The sequence below is a fragment of the Chrysochloris asiatica genome, unplaced genomic scaffold (assembly GCF_000296735.1).
Source record: "Chrysochloris asiatica unplaced genomic scaffold, ChrAsi1.0 scaffold00067, whole genome shotgun sequence".
Classification (NCBI taxonomy): Eukaryota; Metazoa; Chordata; class Mammalia; order Afrosoricida; family Chrysochloridae; genus Chrysochloris; species Chrysochloris asiatica.
Genome location: NW_006408585.1, coordinates 927,803 through 944,448, shown reverse-complemented (window position 1 = coordinate 944,448; position 16,646 = coordinate 927,803). Strand labels below are relative to the sequence as shown.

The 16,646-nt window shown below is 39.2% G+C and overlaps 1 protein-coding gene and 1 pseudogene across 2 annotated transcripts in view; one reads left to right on the top strand and one right to left on the bottom strand.

The window, feature by feature from the left end:
* Positions 1 to 16,602, bottom strand: part of ESR2 (estrogen receptor 2 (ER beta)) — a 118,453-nt gene extending 101,851 nt beyond the window's left edge. The window contains exons 1-2 of one of the 2 annotated variants that reach the window (XM_006864566.1): positions 16,145 to 16,602; positions 14,061 to 14,233 (exon numbers count right to left, since the gene is read on the bottom strand). In XM_006864566.1, coding sequence (XP_006864628.1) covers positions 14,061 to 14,233; positions 16,145 to 16,563 — 592 coding nt within the window. In that variant the 5' untranslated portion in view covers positions 16,564 to 16,602. The remainder of the gene's footprint in view (positions 1 to 14,060; positions 14,234 to 16,144) is intronic. The other variant, XM_006864567.1, reaches the window with a different exon arrangement.
* LOC102839100 lies at positions 4,535 to 5,301 on the top strand (annotated as a pseudogene).
* Positions 16,603 to 16,646: the final 44 nt, after the last annotated feature.

The following is a 16,646-nucleotide window of genomic DNA, read 5'->3' as shown; positions in this document are numbered from 1 at the left end:
AAGGACTAAGAACTGGTGGCCAGGAGCAGACTTGCAGAATGTGCCCTTTGGAGATGTAAATTATTATATATGCCAGAGTGGATTTTTTTTGTTTGTGTGTTTTTTACAAAAGATAACGTGGATAGAGAGAAATACTGTTAACTGATGGTACATGGAGGGGATTATAATCAATGTAATGAAACAAGGTATATGGTTTGTTGAAAGTAAAACTGATGATATGCCCTGTAAACTTTCACTCAATCCACAATAAAAACCTTAAAAAAAAAAAAATTTGAGTTTTAAAATTCAGTTCTTAATAAAAAGATCATTGGTGACGAGGGATTCAGGGGAAGGGTTGCACAGGGGAAGCACAGCAGGACAGTTTTAAGTCAATTAAACCATTCTGTATGATAATGTAATGGTGAACATATACATTTACCAAAGCCCATCCAATTACCCAATGCGAAGAGTGAATCCTAGTGTATAAACTAAGGACCTTATTAATAATACTCTATCGATACTGGCCCATAATTATAACAAATGTACCCCAGAAATACATGTTAATAATACTGGAAACTGTGTGCAGGGAAGGTTGGTAAATGGGGACTCTGTACTTTCTGTACAATTTTCTGTACACCTAAAATTGCTCTAAAAATGAAGTCTATTGATTTCAAGAGGGAATTTAAAGAGTGTGTGAGGGAAGACAGAGTCCCCACTAAACAGTTTTCATCTTATCTAGATAGGTCTGGTTAAAAGAGATGGGGATAAGATTCTTATGATTCAACGGTGAGTAAAAGTTATCATGACTAATCGTGACTGTCACAATTGTAAAGGTAGAAGTTTTGTAACAAAAATAGGGGAGTAGTTAATCTTACAGTCCAGAAACAGAAGACCCTAGGACCATCAAGGGAGAAGAGTGCAAGTGGATTGTGGGACCCTATCCAGAGAAGCAGCGACACCGGAGATGGAGGCAGAGATGGGAGCATGGAGAGGGGAAGCAGCTGAGGACTCTAGATTCATGGGAAGAGAGGGACTGAGAGCTGGCAGCCAGAAGGCCAACTTGCAGAATGTACCCTTTGGTGGTTTAAATTATTATATATGCCTGAGTGTTTAAAAAAACCAAAAAGAGCTAAAATGAATAGAGACAAACACTGTTAACTGATGGTACCTGGAGGGGATTATAACCATTGTAATGAAACAAAGTATATGATTTGCTGAATGTAATACTGATGATCTGCCCTGTAAACTTTCACTCAATTCACAATGAAAGCTTAAAAAAAAAAAAGTTAAATTGATCAAACTAATATCCCCAAAAGTGGACTAAATGTCTAGATGAGAACTTGCTGTTCTGAATGCCATTAACCTGGTCACATTTTATTAAAGTGTAAACAATTAAAAAAAAAAAGTTTTTTAGCTATACTAAGGGGAAATCAAGAAACAAAATACATTATGTAAGGTGCTGCCATATATTCAAAGAGGAGGAAGAAATAATATACTTTTAGATTTGTACAAAAGATCTAGCATCAGTTAGACAAGAATGTGATAGGTGGTTGATGATGATGGTGGGAAGGTTATGGAACTTGAGATAGAGAATAAGTCTGGGTGAAAGACCACATTTTATATTCTTTGCCTTTTGAATTTTCAATCATGAGAATATATCCACTTTTCAAAAATTAACCATATGGATCATTAAAAATAAAGTTTATTTTCACTAGTCATAAAGTGTTGGCATGTAAACAACACTTAATCTGCAAGCACACAGGAAGAGAGCTACTTTTCTTATGTTTGACAATATGTCAAAGTCAAGACTAATATATTCATATCAGTGGTTCTGCTAACCATTGTTAAATTTTTATTTTAATTACATTTTGTAGGTCATGTAATTTTTAGATCTATATTTTGCATTTGTTTTAAATTCTCTAAATAAATGGACTTTCTTACTAAAGGAAAAAAATTAATAAAGTCTATTATTATAAAATCAACTCCCAGGTGTTTTTTTTTAAAATCAATTAAAAAAAAAAATAAGATGCTTTAAAAAAAATGATGTGAAGAAAGTTGACCACATAAATATAGCAGATTCTTATTTCATTCAATATATCAGAATAAATTCCTTTGGGATTAAATAATGAAACAGGTAAACAAACTATGAAACAGCAAAATGTTGGCAAATGTTTATATTATCTCTGAATGTTAAAAGACATTTTAGGTTTATAAATTATATATAAAACTTTCTAAATTAGCTACAAATTAAATATTCTACATGTTAAAATCATAAATCAAAATTAGAGGCAACTGGAAAAATAAATGCAACATCTGATTTAAAAACTAGTGTATTAACATATAAAATTAAAATGTAAGGTACACAATAATGTATAAGGAAAATGCCAGAATCTAATAGAAAATGAAAATGAACAAACATTCTGAATAAAGAAGACAGAAGATACAAAGAGTAAACCAAATTTGTGGAGAAAAATTTTACCTCAAAATAAACTGAAATTGTACCACATGTTGTTGTTGCTGTTGGGCTTCTGTTTTTGAGGAGCAGCTAGTGAGTTTGAACTGCTGACCTTGCAGTTTAAACCGACCTTGAGGCCCAGTGCTTATCCTATGGCACCACACAAGGACTCCATATTATCATGTATCGATCTTGCAAGATTTTCTCTTTGTGTGACTTACCAAAAACTCAGTAAAACCAACACTGTTGTACACTGTTTTGGAAGTTTAAATTGGTACATTTCTGAGAAACAATTGAAAATACCTGTTAAGAAGTTTAAACAGTAATCATACACTTTGTTCATACATGTTTATTCTAAAACTCTATCTAGAGAAACAGAATTTTCCCCCTAAAAGGTCATGAACAAACACATTGGTCCAAATAGTATTTAAAATAATTTTTAAAACTGTTTAATCAATTTCAGCTTGAAAAAGTTGGTAGAAAGCTTCAGTTTCATCATCACTGACTTTAGTGGTTGGTGTATAAATCTGAATATTAGTGGTATTAACTGGTTTTTGGTATAGGCATATAGGGATTCCTCCAATCACCAATCACATTATACTTTAACATAGATTTTGAAATGTTTTACACTTAGTAAAACCAGGGAGTTGAAAGGAGAAAGAGAGTAGAGTAGTAAAGAAAGGTCAAAAGGAAAAAATAAATAAAACAGAAGGGCAAATGAGAAACAAGAAAAGAAGGAAAAACAAAAGGGATATAGAAAGGATGAAATTCAAGGGATTGGAAGGAAAAGAAGGAGGAGAAAGAAGAAAGAAACTAAAACAACGAAGCAATGAAAGGGAAAAAACAAGAACAGCACTCAAAAAGACCAGTACAACTCTTGGCCCCACAAAGGAGCTCACAAGGTGGGTGCAGGAAAGATGTGACAGTGGAGTTCCTGGCCCTACATGGATTCCTATAGGCCTGTGTGTTTTCTATGTTCTGGGTGCTCAATCCAGAATTAGCTCCTGGAGGCCCTTGATGAGCTGTTAGAACCACAGGGCAGCGGGGACAGGATGGTTGCTTACCAGAATTTCTGTTAACTGAATGCTGATTTGGTGGCTCTACAGGCACCAAAGTAGTGCAGCAGCCCACTCTCACACCTGGGTAACCCACAATCACATGGCTCAGAACTTGCAGACAGCAGGGTCTGAACTGGGAGTGGATGAGGGTGGAAGCTGGCTATACCTCTGGCCACCAGGGAAGCGTGGGGGGAAAGTGAGAATCGCACCTTTCCCATTTCCTGTGTGAATCTGCTCTGCCAAGCAACCTCTTTCACCAAAGCGGCTCACAAAAGTTAAAAGATGGTTGTGCTGCATGTGTCTGGCCAGCACCAATCAGTGTCTCTGTCTCTCCATCCCTGCTCATTTCCCCACAGCAAGCACTCAAGCCACTTCTCTAACCTTTCCTCTGAGCTTCAGAGTTCTGGGATTTTCGTCTGTGTTTGTTTCATTTGACAAGCATTGGACTGCGAACCACAAGACCTGAGGTTCGAACTTGCCAGTCGCTCTGCAGGAGAAAAATGATGCCTTCTGCTCCCTTAAAATTTTAAAACCTCAGAAACCCTGTTCAGAGCCACTGTGAGTCAGGACCAATTAAAGAGCACTTAACAACAACAAATGTGCACTCAACATGAATCATGGTGACTCAGTGGGGAAAGCATTGGGCTGCTATTGTAATTCAAACCCAATAGCTACTTCAGGGAGGAAAATGAGGCAGTGTACTTCAGTAAAGATGTACAGCTTTGGAAATCTGTGGAGCAGTTCTATTCTGTGTTAAAGGGTTGTTCTGAGTCAGAATAGGCACTGTTTGAATTTTGGTGTACTGGCACTCAACAGTTATTCGAATAATGATTTTTTTATTGGGCTCATACTATGTACAGATGCAGGAGAAAGATGAGGCTTTCTGCTCCCATAAAGATTTACAGCCTCCAAAACAGAATACAGGTAAACCACTGCCATTTCCAAGATCCCACTTCTAAAACGGCAGCCGGAAGGAAGTTTGCGATTAGGGAGAGTTCTAATCTAAGAAATTGATGTAAGCAAGTTCCGGTCCAGTTGCAAGATGGCTGCGTCCAGGGGTTGATTCCATCCTTGTGAGCAGCATGGTAGAGAACAGGAATAGGACTGGGATGCTGTGCCACCAAAACAGCCCTGATTCGGAGCAGGAAGCAAGACTGGAGGGTCATTGTGGTGCTGGACAGTGTCAGTTTGGAGACAGTCACGGTAGGGAAGACATATGAGCTACTCAACTGTGACAAGCACAAGTCTATGTTGTTGAAGAACGGATCCTGGGGAAGTGAGAGCAGACACAGCCCACCAGAGTTTATTGATGCTGATGGACAGTCCCCTGAACCGAGCTGGCTTGCTACAGATTTACATTCACACCCAGAACAATGTGCTGATTGACGTGAACCTCCAGACCCGAATTCCGAGAACCTTTGACTGATCGTGTGACCTCAGAGTTCAGCTTTTACACAAACTCAGTGTTCGAGCAGCAAATGGTCCTCAGAAGCTACTGAAGGTAATTAAGAATCCAATGTCAGATTACTTCCCAATTGGATGCATGAAAATTGGCACTTCTTTTCCATCCCAGTTGTTAGTGATATGTGAGAGTTGGTGCCCAGCAGCGACCCTATTGTTTTGGTAGTGGGGACCTTTGCCCGTGGAAAGGTCAATGTGGAGTACACAGAGAAGATGGTGTCCATCAGCAACTACCCCCTTTCTGCTGTCCTCACCTGTGCAAAACTGACTACAGTCTCTGAAGAAGTATGGAGTTATTTGAGAAGAGAAGACCTTTGTATCAAAATAAAGACAACTGACGTTCCTTGACTCTTCTGAGCTGACTACTGAGAGATGGCTTTCCTGCCTTGAGACTATGGAGTGTGGGGAAGCCAGGGATGTACATTTGCTGTTTGTTTATCTTATAAATATTGTTGCTAAAAAACACACACCAGAATACTGGATCTCTGAGTTTGAATTGACTCCACAGCACCACCACCATCACCTCTATCACCATACATAGACATATGTGTCTTTCTTCATTTAGCATTGCTTAGTAAGTGTTTCTCCATGTTTAAAATTTCTGGAAACATTTTTTTCAGAACTGCATAATATTTCATTATTATCAGGAGGGACCAGTGGCTGGAAAAGGACATCATGCTTGGCAAAGTGGAGGGTCAGCAAAAAAGAGGGAGATCTCTAATGAGATGGATTGGCACAGTGGTAGCCGCAATGGATTCAGCATAGCAGCAATTGTGAAGATGGAAGAAAGATGGAAGAAAGCAAGGAGAACACAGAAAAAAATGTTAGAATTCAGGAAAACACTACAAGAACAAACAAAATGCAAATTTTAAAACACTAAAAAAATCCCTGCAATTAGAAATTCAAATTAATGCTAAGCTTTCAGAAATGGATCATTGAAGGGCATAGGAGTAGATTTGAAGCAATGGAAGCCCAAATTAATAAGCTTGAAGACAAATCTCTCAATACTAGCATGCTAGAAGAACAATCTGAAAAAAGAATGAAAAATCAGAAGAGAGCCTGAGATATATGCAAGGTACTATGAAGAGGAATAACTTATAGGTAATCAGAATTCCAGAACAGGAAGAGACAATCAAAAGCACCGAGAAAACTGTCAAAGAGTTATTGGAAGTAAATTTCCCTAGCATCATAAAAAATGAAAAAATAAGCATAAAAGAAGCTGAATGGACCCCAAGCAGGATAGATACAAAAAGAAAACCACCTAGACATATCATAATCAAACTTTGCTAAACCAAAGACAGGGAAGGAATCCTGAGAGCAGCTCAGGAAAAATGAAAAGTTACCCGTAAAGGACAACAAATAAGACTAAATTCTGATTAGTCTTATTGGATGACATATACAACTCTCTGAAAGAAAAAGCTGCCAACCAAGAATCATACACCAAGCAAAGCCATCCCTCAAGTATTAATATGAAATCAGGACATTTCCAGATAAACAGAATTTATAGGAATTTGTAAGAACAAGACCAACTTTACAAAAAATACTAAAGGGTGTTCTTTGGACTGGGAACAGCAGAAAACCACCTGAGATTAATATATATGACAACAGCCCCCAGAACTTAACCCAGATATGTTGTTGTTGCTAAGTTCTGTCAATTCGATTCCAATTCATAGTGACCCAGTATAGAGTTTCCAAGGAGCAACTGGTGAGTCTGAACTATTGACCTTTAGGTTCAAATCTACCTAATGGTCCAGTGCTTATCCTACATATGCTGTTGTGAAGTGCCTTTGAGTCGGTTCTGACTCACAGCAACCCTGTATAGAGTTTTGGAGGAGCAGCTGTTGAATTTGAACCACAGATCTTATGGTTCAAACTGATTTTGTGGTCCAGTGCATTATCACATAGCACCAGGGCTCCTACATACACAAGTATTTAAACTAAAACAAACCTACAAGACTGGAAATAGGGAACCAGAGATATTAATTTATAATGGAATCAGCTACAAATAAAAGGGAGAAGAGAGTAGATAAAAAAAACTTTTAAATGGTGAGATAATAAAGTAGATTTAAATATGAAACAGAAGGTTTTAAGTGGGAAAAAAATTAATAAATTACAGGGTAACCACAAAGAAAATTAATACATCTTCACATTAAAATGAATAAGAGGAAAATCAGAAAGGTTTAGTGAATATTAAACACAACAGAAATAAAAATGAAAACCCCCAAACAAAATTAACTCCGCACAGAGAATTACATGGAACAAAGAAACCAGCAGCACCACACACACACATACACACACACACAACTCACACAGAAAAATGACAGCATCATTTTTAATTACATTCAGTGTAATTAATGTAATCAATAATTACACTGAATATAAGTGGATTAAATGCACCAGTCAAGAGACACAGAGTAAGGAACAAACAAGATGGCGGATCGGGTGGAAGAGCTCCACCAACAACAACACAGAATACCCGAACAAGCAGGCTCAGGGGATGGTCCCAGAACTCTGAACCAATAAAGGAATATTTAGAAGGCTGGAACACTTACAGCTGGGGAATTTGTGACAGAAGCAAGAAATCCATTGCTTTCTAATACGGGATACTCAGCTGCTCCAGAAGCCACCATCTTGGGTGAGACCAAGTGGGGGAAGGATCAGAGCGGCCACAGACGCCTGGCAGAACCGCAGAGATAAAGGTGTGAACATTATTTTCTTTTGATAGCTGTTTATTGGTCCCTTGCTGTCTGAGCACCTCCATTCTGGTGACTAGATGGGTGCCTGAGCTAGTGGGCACGCCAGCCCCACCCTCAGAGGGTTCTACTACGCATGCTCACAGATCTCCTTGAAATTTAAAGAGACAGTTTCCAATTAAAACCAAATGGCCACAGCTGGCCCTGAACTGTTTACAACTAGAAAAAAGGCCTGAACAGGGATTGTGGAGTGGGACAAGCAGACAAAAAAGGAAATAAGCTGTAAATTAAATCCTAAATTACGTCAAAATGACCAACAGTGGCATCTTGAAATTTCTCAAGAAGAAGAATGAAAAGGGAAGCCAATTTCCTGATCACATCTACCTGGAGGCAATCATAAAGCATAAAAAATACCAAAAATACATATCCATCTAAGTATTAAGGCCACAGATAACCCCTGAATATGCCTAAAAAGCAGAAGCAGATGACCATATCTGCACATGTCCAGAAACGAGATAAAGTGACTGCAGCAAATGAGCTGGAAGTAGATCTACACTCCATACCTACATGGAAGCATCAACCTGAACTCAGTTGACAAATGAAAGAGTCAAGAACAGAATAAAAGTATAAGAACAGAGAATCTGGGAGGTCAGTCTATGATCAAAACAATTACAATGTGAAAAAAGGTAAACACAGAGGAACACAGATCCAGGTGGTGGGAAGGTCAGGTAGATTACTGGATAAAATAGACTGTCTTAAATGGAGGGTAGAACTAATGGAATATAAGGTAACTACAATGGGGTTGGGGTGGGGGATTTACTTTGAGTGTTGGGGAAGGCAATACAAAAAGAGAGGAGGAGGCAGAAGAACAAGATAGATAGGGAAACACTGAGAAAGGTTTGCATGGCCTTGTGGGACAGAGGTAAATAGTGATGCATACTCAACTTTAGAACAACAGGGCTCTGGAATACAGGGATCTAGGTATAGCTTGAAGAGGGTAAATAATATCAAAATCCTTGACTTCCTTATGAATATTAGTTTCCCTTGCCTACTATTGTAAAATAGACACTTGAGTGGGATAGAAAGGAATGGTGGGAAACATGATTAGAGAAAACTTGTAAGCCCATCTTCAGCCTATAACTGATTGTAATATCTAAAAGGGGGTTCTATAACTTGTCCAGTGACATTGGCCTCATGCAAAGCCTTTACAGAATATAGGACCTTAGGTGGAATTCTGAGTCCCATCCACAACCTTATGAGGTGAGACATTCCCAATAGAAAAGACAAGCAGACTGGAACAGCTACAGTGACAGAAGATACATCTTCATGATGAACCTGACCTGTACTCAGAGCAGTAGTTCTCTAAATGCCAACAGAGAGGGAAAGAGTCTTCAAATCAAGTATCAATGCTATCATCTCTGTTCACAGGGTAGAAAGGGATGGGCAATTTACACTTTGGCTACCTAAAATGAGGGGGCAATAGAGGCATGAAGTGACTGGCTTATAAGGTTTCACGAGGGAGTTTAGTTTAAGAGTTTGGGGGGAAAGAAAGAGTCCCTACTGAATAGCTGCCATCTTGTCTAGATGGGTCTGGTGAAAAGAGATGGGGATAAGATTCGTGGGGATAAGATTCGTAAGATTCAATAGTGAATAACTGTTATCATGACTAATCGCAACTGTACCAATTGTAAAGGTAGAAGTTTTGTAAACAAAAAAAGGGGAGTGGTTGATCTTACAGTCCAGAAACAGAGGACCCTAGGACTATCAAGAGAGGAACGCACAAGCAGAATGCAGGACCTTATCCAGAGAAGCAACAGTGCCAGCGAAGGAGGCAGATATGGGGGCATGGAGAGGGGAAGCGGCTGAGGACTCTAGATTCATGGACTAAGAAGACAAGGACTAAGAGCTGGTGGCCGGGAGCCGATTTGCAGAATGTGCCCTTTGGAGATGTAAATTATTACATATGCCTGAGTGGTTTTTATTGTTTGTGTGTTTTTTAAAAAGCTAAAGTGGATAGAGAGAAATACTGTTAACTGATGGTACATGGAAGGGATTATAATCAATGTCATGAAACAAGTTGTATGATTTGTTGAATGTAAAACTGATGATATTCTCTGTAAACTTTCATTCAATCACAATAAAACCTTACATTTAAAAAGAAAAAAAAAAGAGAGACAGAGAGTAGCAGAATGGATCCTTCAATATGCTGTCTACAAGAGGCACATTAAGAAGATGGAGACAGCCTAAATGTCCATCAACAGATGAATGGTTAAACAAACTTTGGTAAATACACACAATGGAATACAATACAATAGTGAAGAAAAAACCGATGAATCTGAAAAATCTCTCACAACATGATGAGCCTGGAGGACATTATGCTGAGTGAAAATAGCAAAAGACAAACATCATATGAGACCACTGTTGTAAAAAGTTAAGAAAAAGTGTTCTTGATAAAATAAGCATTTTATGATGGTTACTGGGGTGGGGAAAGGGAGAAGGAAAATTATTCACAGGCTTTAGGGCAGACTGATGTTTACATGATACAGCAGGTAATATACAACAAGAGGTAGATTGGGGGAGGAAAGATGAAGGCAGTGAGAGATACAGGATAGGGAGGAATGCAAGAGTTAAAATGAATCGAGATAAATACTGTTAACTGATAGTACATGGAGGGGATTGCAAACATTGTAATGAAGCAAAGGAGGAATTGCTGAAGGTAAAACTGATGATCTGCTCTGTAAACCTTCACTCAATTCACAATAAAATTTTTAAAAAACAACTCATTATGTTAAACATGGAATGTTTGATGACATATGCTTCCTTAATCTGTATCATGTTCATTTCAGTAAGATATAGACTAAGTGTGGAAGAAGCCACGGACCCTTCCTGGCCTCACTATAAAGACTTTTCTGGAGAACATGGATTTAAATGAGACTAGAATTAGAATTGAAATTCAAGGATGAAAGAAAAGATGCTGATACCTGAATAAGGAAGAGTTGGGGGAGAATATTTTGAATTTATATATTATGGTTGATCGAATGTTTTCATATAATCAACCTCCATTCATCTTTAGAGCAACTCCGTAAGCACCTCTATTTCACAAAGAGGGAAGTAGTCAGGAGACGAGATCAAAGATGAAATCACGGAGGATCTAGGACAAAGAGGTGAGTTTGAGGGGAGATGATGAAGGAAAGTGATTCATTATCTCCCAACACTCTAGTCATCACCACCTTTTGGATTCCATCCGTGCTTCTCTGCTTGAGATAAAATAGTCACTTACTCTAGAGTTATCAATGGGCAAGTTAACTTAAACTGCTATTGGCACACTACAACTTATTTTAAGATTTATTTTCTTAGCTGGTTAGAAACACATCAAAGAAGAAAACACTGATGAGCTCTGTGTTGGGAACCAAGGATACTGTCCGGGAAAGGGGCTGCTGAGGGCAGGGACTACAGAATAGAGACATGAGAGCAAGAAAGTGACTAGAGCAAATGAAAACTGGTGAAAGGGGTATGTCATGGCAAGGGTGTGTGCGTGGGGATGGGCAGACTACCCTTAAAACCAGAGGTGCACAATTTTACGGTGATTAAAAAGGTGTTGTTAAAAAAAAAAAAAAAAATTTAAAATAATGCCAATCTGAATTTGGAGAAGGCTATGAAAAAAAAAAAAATTAAAAAGTCTAAACAGACCAGAAAACAACAGAGATGTGAAGAGAGGCTCTACTGGTCCAGGCAAGCCAGGGCTCTAGATCAATTCTCAGAGTTGACTAGAGTTGAATTACTAATTCCTGGCCATTTCCATAAAATGTATACCTACTTCTCAAGGAACTCTGGTAGCGTAGTGGTTACAAATTGGGCTGCTAACCCCAAGGTCGGCAGTTCAAAACTACCAGCTGTTCTGCAGGCTTTCTGCGCCCGTAAAGATTTACAGTCTCGGAAACTCTGTGCAGGGTCACTATGAGTCGGAACCGACTCCATGGTACTTAACAACAACAATTTCTCACTTATCAACTGTCTTGTTATCCAACATTCCACATTTACAACCACAGTGAAAAATTTGCTATCTATTTTGTGCATTAACAATTTACATATGATAGTAACAAATGCCGAGTTATATTATGAGGTAAGAGCGACACTGGCTGTGATGCCTAAGGTCATGTGTCAACTTAGCTGGATCATGCTCCTCAGTGATTTGGCAGTTAAATCATGATGTAGTCATCCTCCATTTTGTGATCTCATGTGGTCATCTTCCATTTTCACGTAACACTGATTTTTCCATAACAACCTAGTCTTTGGAACCTAACCATGCCAATAAGTGGGAAGTGGATGCATTCATGTTCTCTTCCTCAGGAGCCAGCTTGTCTAAGCATGCCAGATAACTCACAGGAAGAAACAATCTTTGCCATTCCTGATAAGCACACCTTTTTTTTGTCCAAGCACTACCTTCACAAGGGTTGTAGCCAAGCATTCCACCTCAACATCCTTGTAGGTATTAGTGGTATGTGAGAACAAGGCAAATTAGATTTCTGAGGTAGAAATCTACAATTAAATATGGGAAATACAATGCTCCTTGAAACAATTCACCCAAGCATCCAACCCACCTCAATCACATACTAGAGTCTCTGAACTGTTCATTAAGTACTTTGTGTACCAACCAGACCATTGGTGAAAGTTTTGCTAGGTCATCTCTACATAACTGTCTGAAAACAAAAAAGGAAAAGCATTTGATTACAGAAAGCTTGTAAGCCTGCCTTCAGCCTATAACTGATTAGCTAAAAGGGGACATCGAATTTGCCCAGGGAAACAGGCTTCTTGTGAAATCTTTGTAGAGTATGGGGCCTTAGGTGGAATCCTGAGCCTGACCCAGCATGTTCTGGGTTAGGACATTCCCAGTTTATACGACAGGCAGACGAACCCAGAACTGCTGGGAGAACAGAAGATTCTTATTGAAAGAAAGAGCTGCAGAAAAAAAAAGTATGGATTGTTTGATCAAGCAAGCTATTTGCTTTAGAGGCATCAAGGCAAGGGAAATCCCCCCTTGTGGATTGAAATTAAAAGGGAGCCCACAAGCAGTCTAGTATGCTGCTTGGTGACCACCTGGGTCTACTTTTGAGTGGAAGTGGGGGAAATGCAGCATTGAAGACACGGGCTAAGTTTGGTCACATTCCATTGACACCTGTTGACTGTGAGATGAGAGAGAGAAGAGGAAGGGCTGACTGGTCTGAAATTTAGGGAGATGTTTGAGGGCTAGGGTTGAAAGTGAAGCAGCCAGCTGGTCTAAAGCAGGAGGAGGTGTGCGTGAGCTCTCAAACTTGCAGCCAGGACCCATGTGACCTAGCTGAGATGGTTAGTTGACCAGAACTCGGCCAGATAAAGATAAAGATGTTTGATACTGTCTATCCACAAGTGTAAATTGCTACAATTTGATGAACTGGACTTTTTTTGCTTATGGATGTAGTCGCTCAAAATTCCAACCAGAATGAAAGGATTCTTCATATCAAGAAGCAAGCTCGTTTCTTCAGTGTACTGGGTTGACTGTTGTTGTTAAGTGCCGTCAAGTCAGTTCCGACCCATAGCAACCCTGCATAGGGTTTCGGAGAAGCGACTTGTGAGCTTGAACTGTCAACTTTGCAGTGCCAGCACATTAACCCACAGGGCCAGCCAATTCAAACAATGGCTATCAAAATTGGGGGTGGGGGCACTATAAAGGCATGAAGTGGCTGGCTTACAGATTTTCATTAATGTGCTCAGTTACATAATGAGGGGGTAAGGTAGAATCCCCACTAAATAGTTTTCCTCTTTTTCATATGGATCTGGTGAAAGGGGATGGGGGATGATGCTGATAGGATTATATAATTCAATTGTAAGTGATTGTTAACAGGATTCATTGTGATGGTCACAATTGTAACAGTAAAAGCTATATAACTAAAAGGGGGCGAGTAGTTAATCTTTCATTTCAGGAATAGACGATCCCAGGATCATTAAGAAGGAAGAGCATGAGTGGAGCGTGAGATCCTACCTAGAAAAGCGAGGCAGCACACATGGTGGCAGAGGCAATGGTATGCAGAGACAGAGCAGCTAAGAACTCTAGGCCCCTGGACTGAGAAAGACTGTGTGTCTGTGGGCAGGTGGCTGGCTTGTAGAATGTGCTCTTTGGATATTTAAATGAATATATATTTTTTGTTTTGTATGTGTACATAATAGTTTTGCTTTGTTCATTTGTGAAATAGAAGATGTAAATGGGGAACCCAGAGAGGAAGTAGAATAACTAACTATTGTTTGCACGGAGGGGATTGTATTCATTGAGATGTAAAAAGTATCTGATTTGTTGAATATAAAGCTGATGATCTTGTCTGTAAACGTTCACTCAATTTACAAAGGAAAACTAAAGAAGCAGCTACGATACTCTTGTACCTTGAATGCTTCTTTTAAAAAAGGCCTTACATCCTTCACACGACCAGACTCCGTAGTGATATCCCGAGGCGTAATCGCTGCAGACGGCACAGAAGTGGGCATCCCTCTTTGTGCTTGGACTAGTGACAGGGCTGGTGCAACTGCTCCCACTAACCTTCCTTTTCAAGGTCTCTCTGGGAGCAAAGAAAACATTCATTGTAAAAGAACATACGGGAAAAACAGACGCTTTCCAGAGAAAAAAAACAACATGAACATCGCCTAATTGTGCCTCTTTGCCATTCAAATAGATTCCAGGAAATTTCATAAAGCAAAAGCTTTGTTATTGCTGTCATAGTCATAAAAGAGTCACATGGTTGCTAATGACTGATCTTTTAAATTGTTTAAGTGAGTTTATGCCCATCAGTGCAGTGCTGATGAACTCTGGTAACATGGAAGGCCAACTATGGCCATTTCTGAGAGGAAAATAAACACTAGCGAAGGAAGTGACCAGAAAGAACAGTACCCACAGGTCAGAACCACAAGCAGGATATATGGTGGCCCCTTGAATCATAAGGAAGTGTCAACTGACCAGCCCTTCCGCCGTAGGAGGTTCCCATTTAAACAGGGTATAAAATCTTTCATTCTGCAATCTCTGAGAAAGGGCTGAAATGAAACTCATCTTACTTCTTTTAGTAAAAACTGGGCTCTAAGTTACAATACTATTTGTTGTTGTTGTTAAGTGCAATACTATACTTGGGTTAAAAAAAGAGAGAGAGAGAGAGAGAGTAGAAAGATGAGAGAGAGGAGAAGAGGGAAAGAGAGTCAACAGGCACCTGTCCTAGTAGGATATTTGGAAGCCAGAAGGCATTCAATGCTGAGGTAAGAAGTTTCACTGGGCCTGAGAGGTACCAAAGCAACCTGGCAAGTACCCTAATTTTGCTAGGGCATGTTTCTTTCTGAAAGAAAATGGTAAAGGTTTTATAGGTTTATAAATGAAAAGTAATTATAAAATAGTCTGATTTGTCCAAATATTAACAAAACTCTGATTAGAATTCATGTTCAGAAACAAAATGAAGCAAGGGACTGTAAGGTAGGTTTGAATTGAAAAGTCAGCGGTTCAAACTCACCAGCCACTCCTCGGAAATCCTATAAAGGGTTATTATGAGTCGGAACCAACTCTACAGCAATTTAATGAAAACAGCAACATAAAGGCTAAATGAAAAATAGAATCTTGAAAAAGTTATCTACAATGTTTGCATTTTCTTCTTTTTCTATCAATAAGTAAGTTTTTTAACAAAGGAAGAAAAATAAAATTACTGGGTAATATTATTTCTCCAAGTTTTATGGTAACACTTGAAACGAATGCATTCCAATATTAGATATGCTATAAATTCCTTGTATCCTGGAAACAATTTGCCATGAACACTAAATTGTATTCACACCATAAGAATCTAACCTAAAAGTAAAGTAAAAAGCTCTTTTTCAAATCCAAATGTCTTCATCAAGAGAAAAATAATTAGTAAAGTTCAATGAATTCTTCCCCAAACACCTATCTATAGGCGTAACTTTTTAATACGGACTAGAATACCTAAAAGGAGCTCTGGTAGTGTAGTGGTTACAAATCGGGCTGCGAACCTCAGGGTCAGCAGTTCGAAACTACCAGCTGTTCCACAGGAGAAAGATGAGGCTTTCTGCTCTGGTAAAGATTTACAGCCTCAGAAACCCTGTACAGGGTCGCTTTGAGTCAGAACTGACTCCAAGGCACATAACCACCACCACCAGAATACCTAGAGAGTGCCTTATATCATTTCGGGTCTCAAGTAATCTATATGACTAATAAGATAAAGGAATCCTGGTGTGGTGCTGTGGGTTAATGCATCAGACTGCAAAACGGTTTGAACTGCAAGGTTGGTGGTTCAAGCTCACCAACTGCTCCTCCGAAACCCTATACAGGGTTACTATGGGTTGGAACCGACTCGACAGCACTTCACAACAACAACAGTAAGATAAAGATCTTGTATAAAGCGTATCTTTCTTATCACTAAATCATAAAGTACTTTGAATAGTGGCCAGGAACTATAATTCAGAACAAAGACTGAATTTACCTGTTTACAGGTAAGGTGTGTTCTAGTGATCTTGCTTCACACCACGGACTCTTTTGAGGTTCTGCATACAGAAGTGATGACTGGCAATGGATCGCTAAAGGAGACAGGTGTCCAGGAGTTGGCCACAACACATTTGGGCCTGTGGCCTGTCGACCAGGTTCACCTTCAGAGTTACTGGCACTGCTGGGGATACTGTAATTCATCACAGTGGGGCTATAGAATGTCATGGCTGAATATTCATGGTGGCTTTCTACATAGGAGGAAGGAATATATATGGGGCCGTGCTCCAGGGGAAGGACAGACTGACTGCAGTTGTAGGAGACAGGAGAGTTAAGGCTAGATGGTGAGTTTTTGATATCCATGTCTTGAACAGGAAATAGCTGAGAAAACTCCTTGTGAGAAGAGGCACAAAGGGACATTATAATGTGCTCACAGACTCAAGGCAGGGATAATGGCTGGAAAGAAAAACAAAAACATCACAAAGTTAGAGTTATAGTCTTCA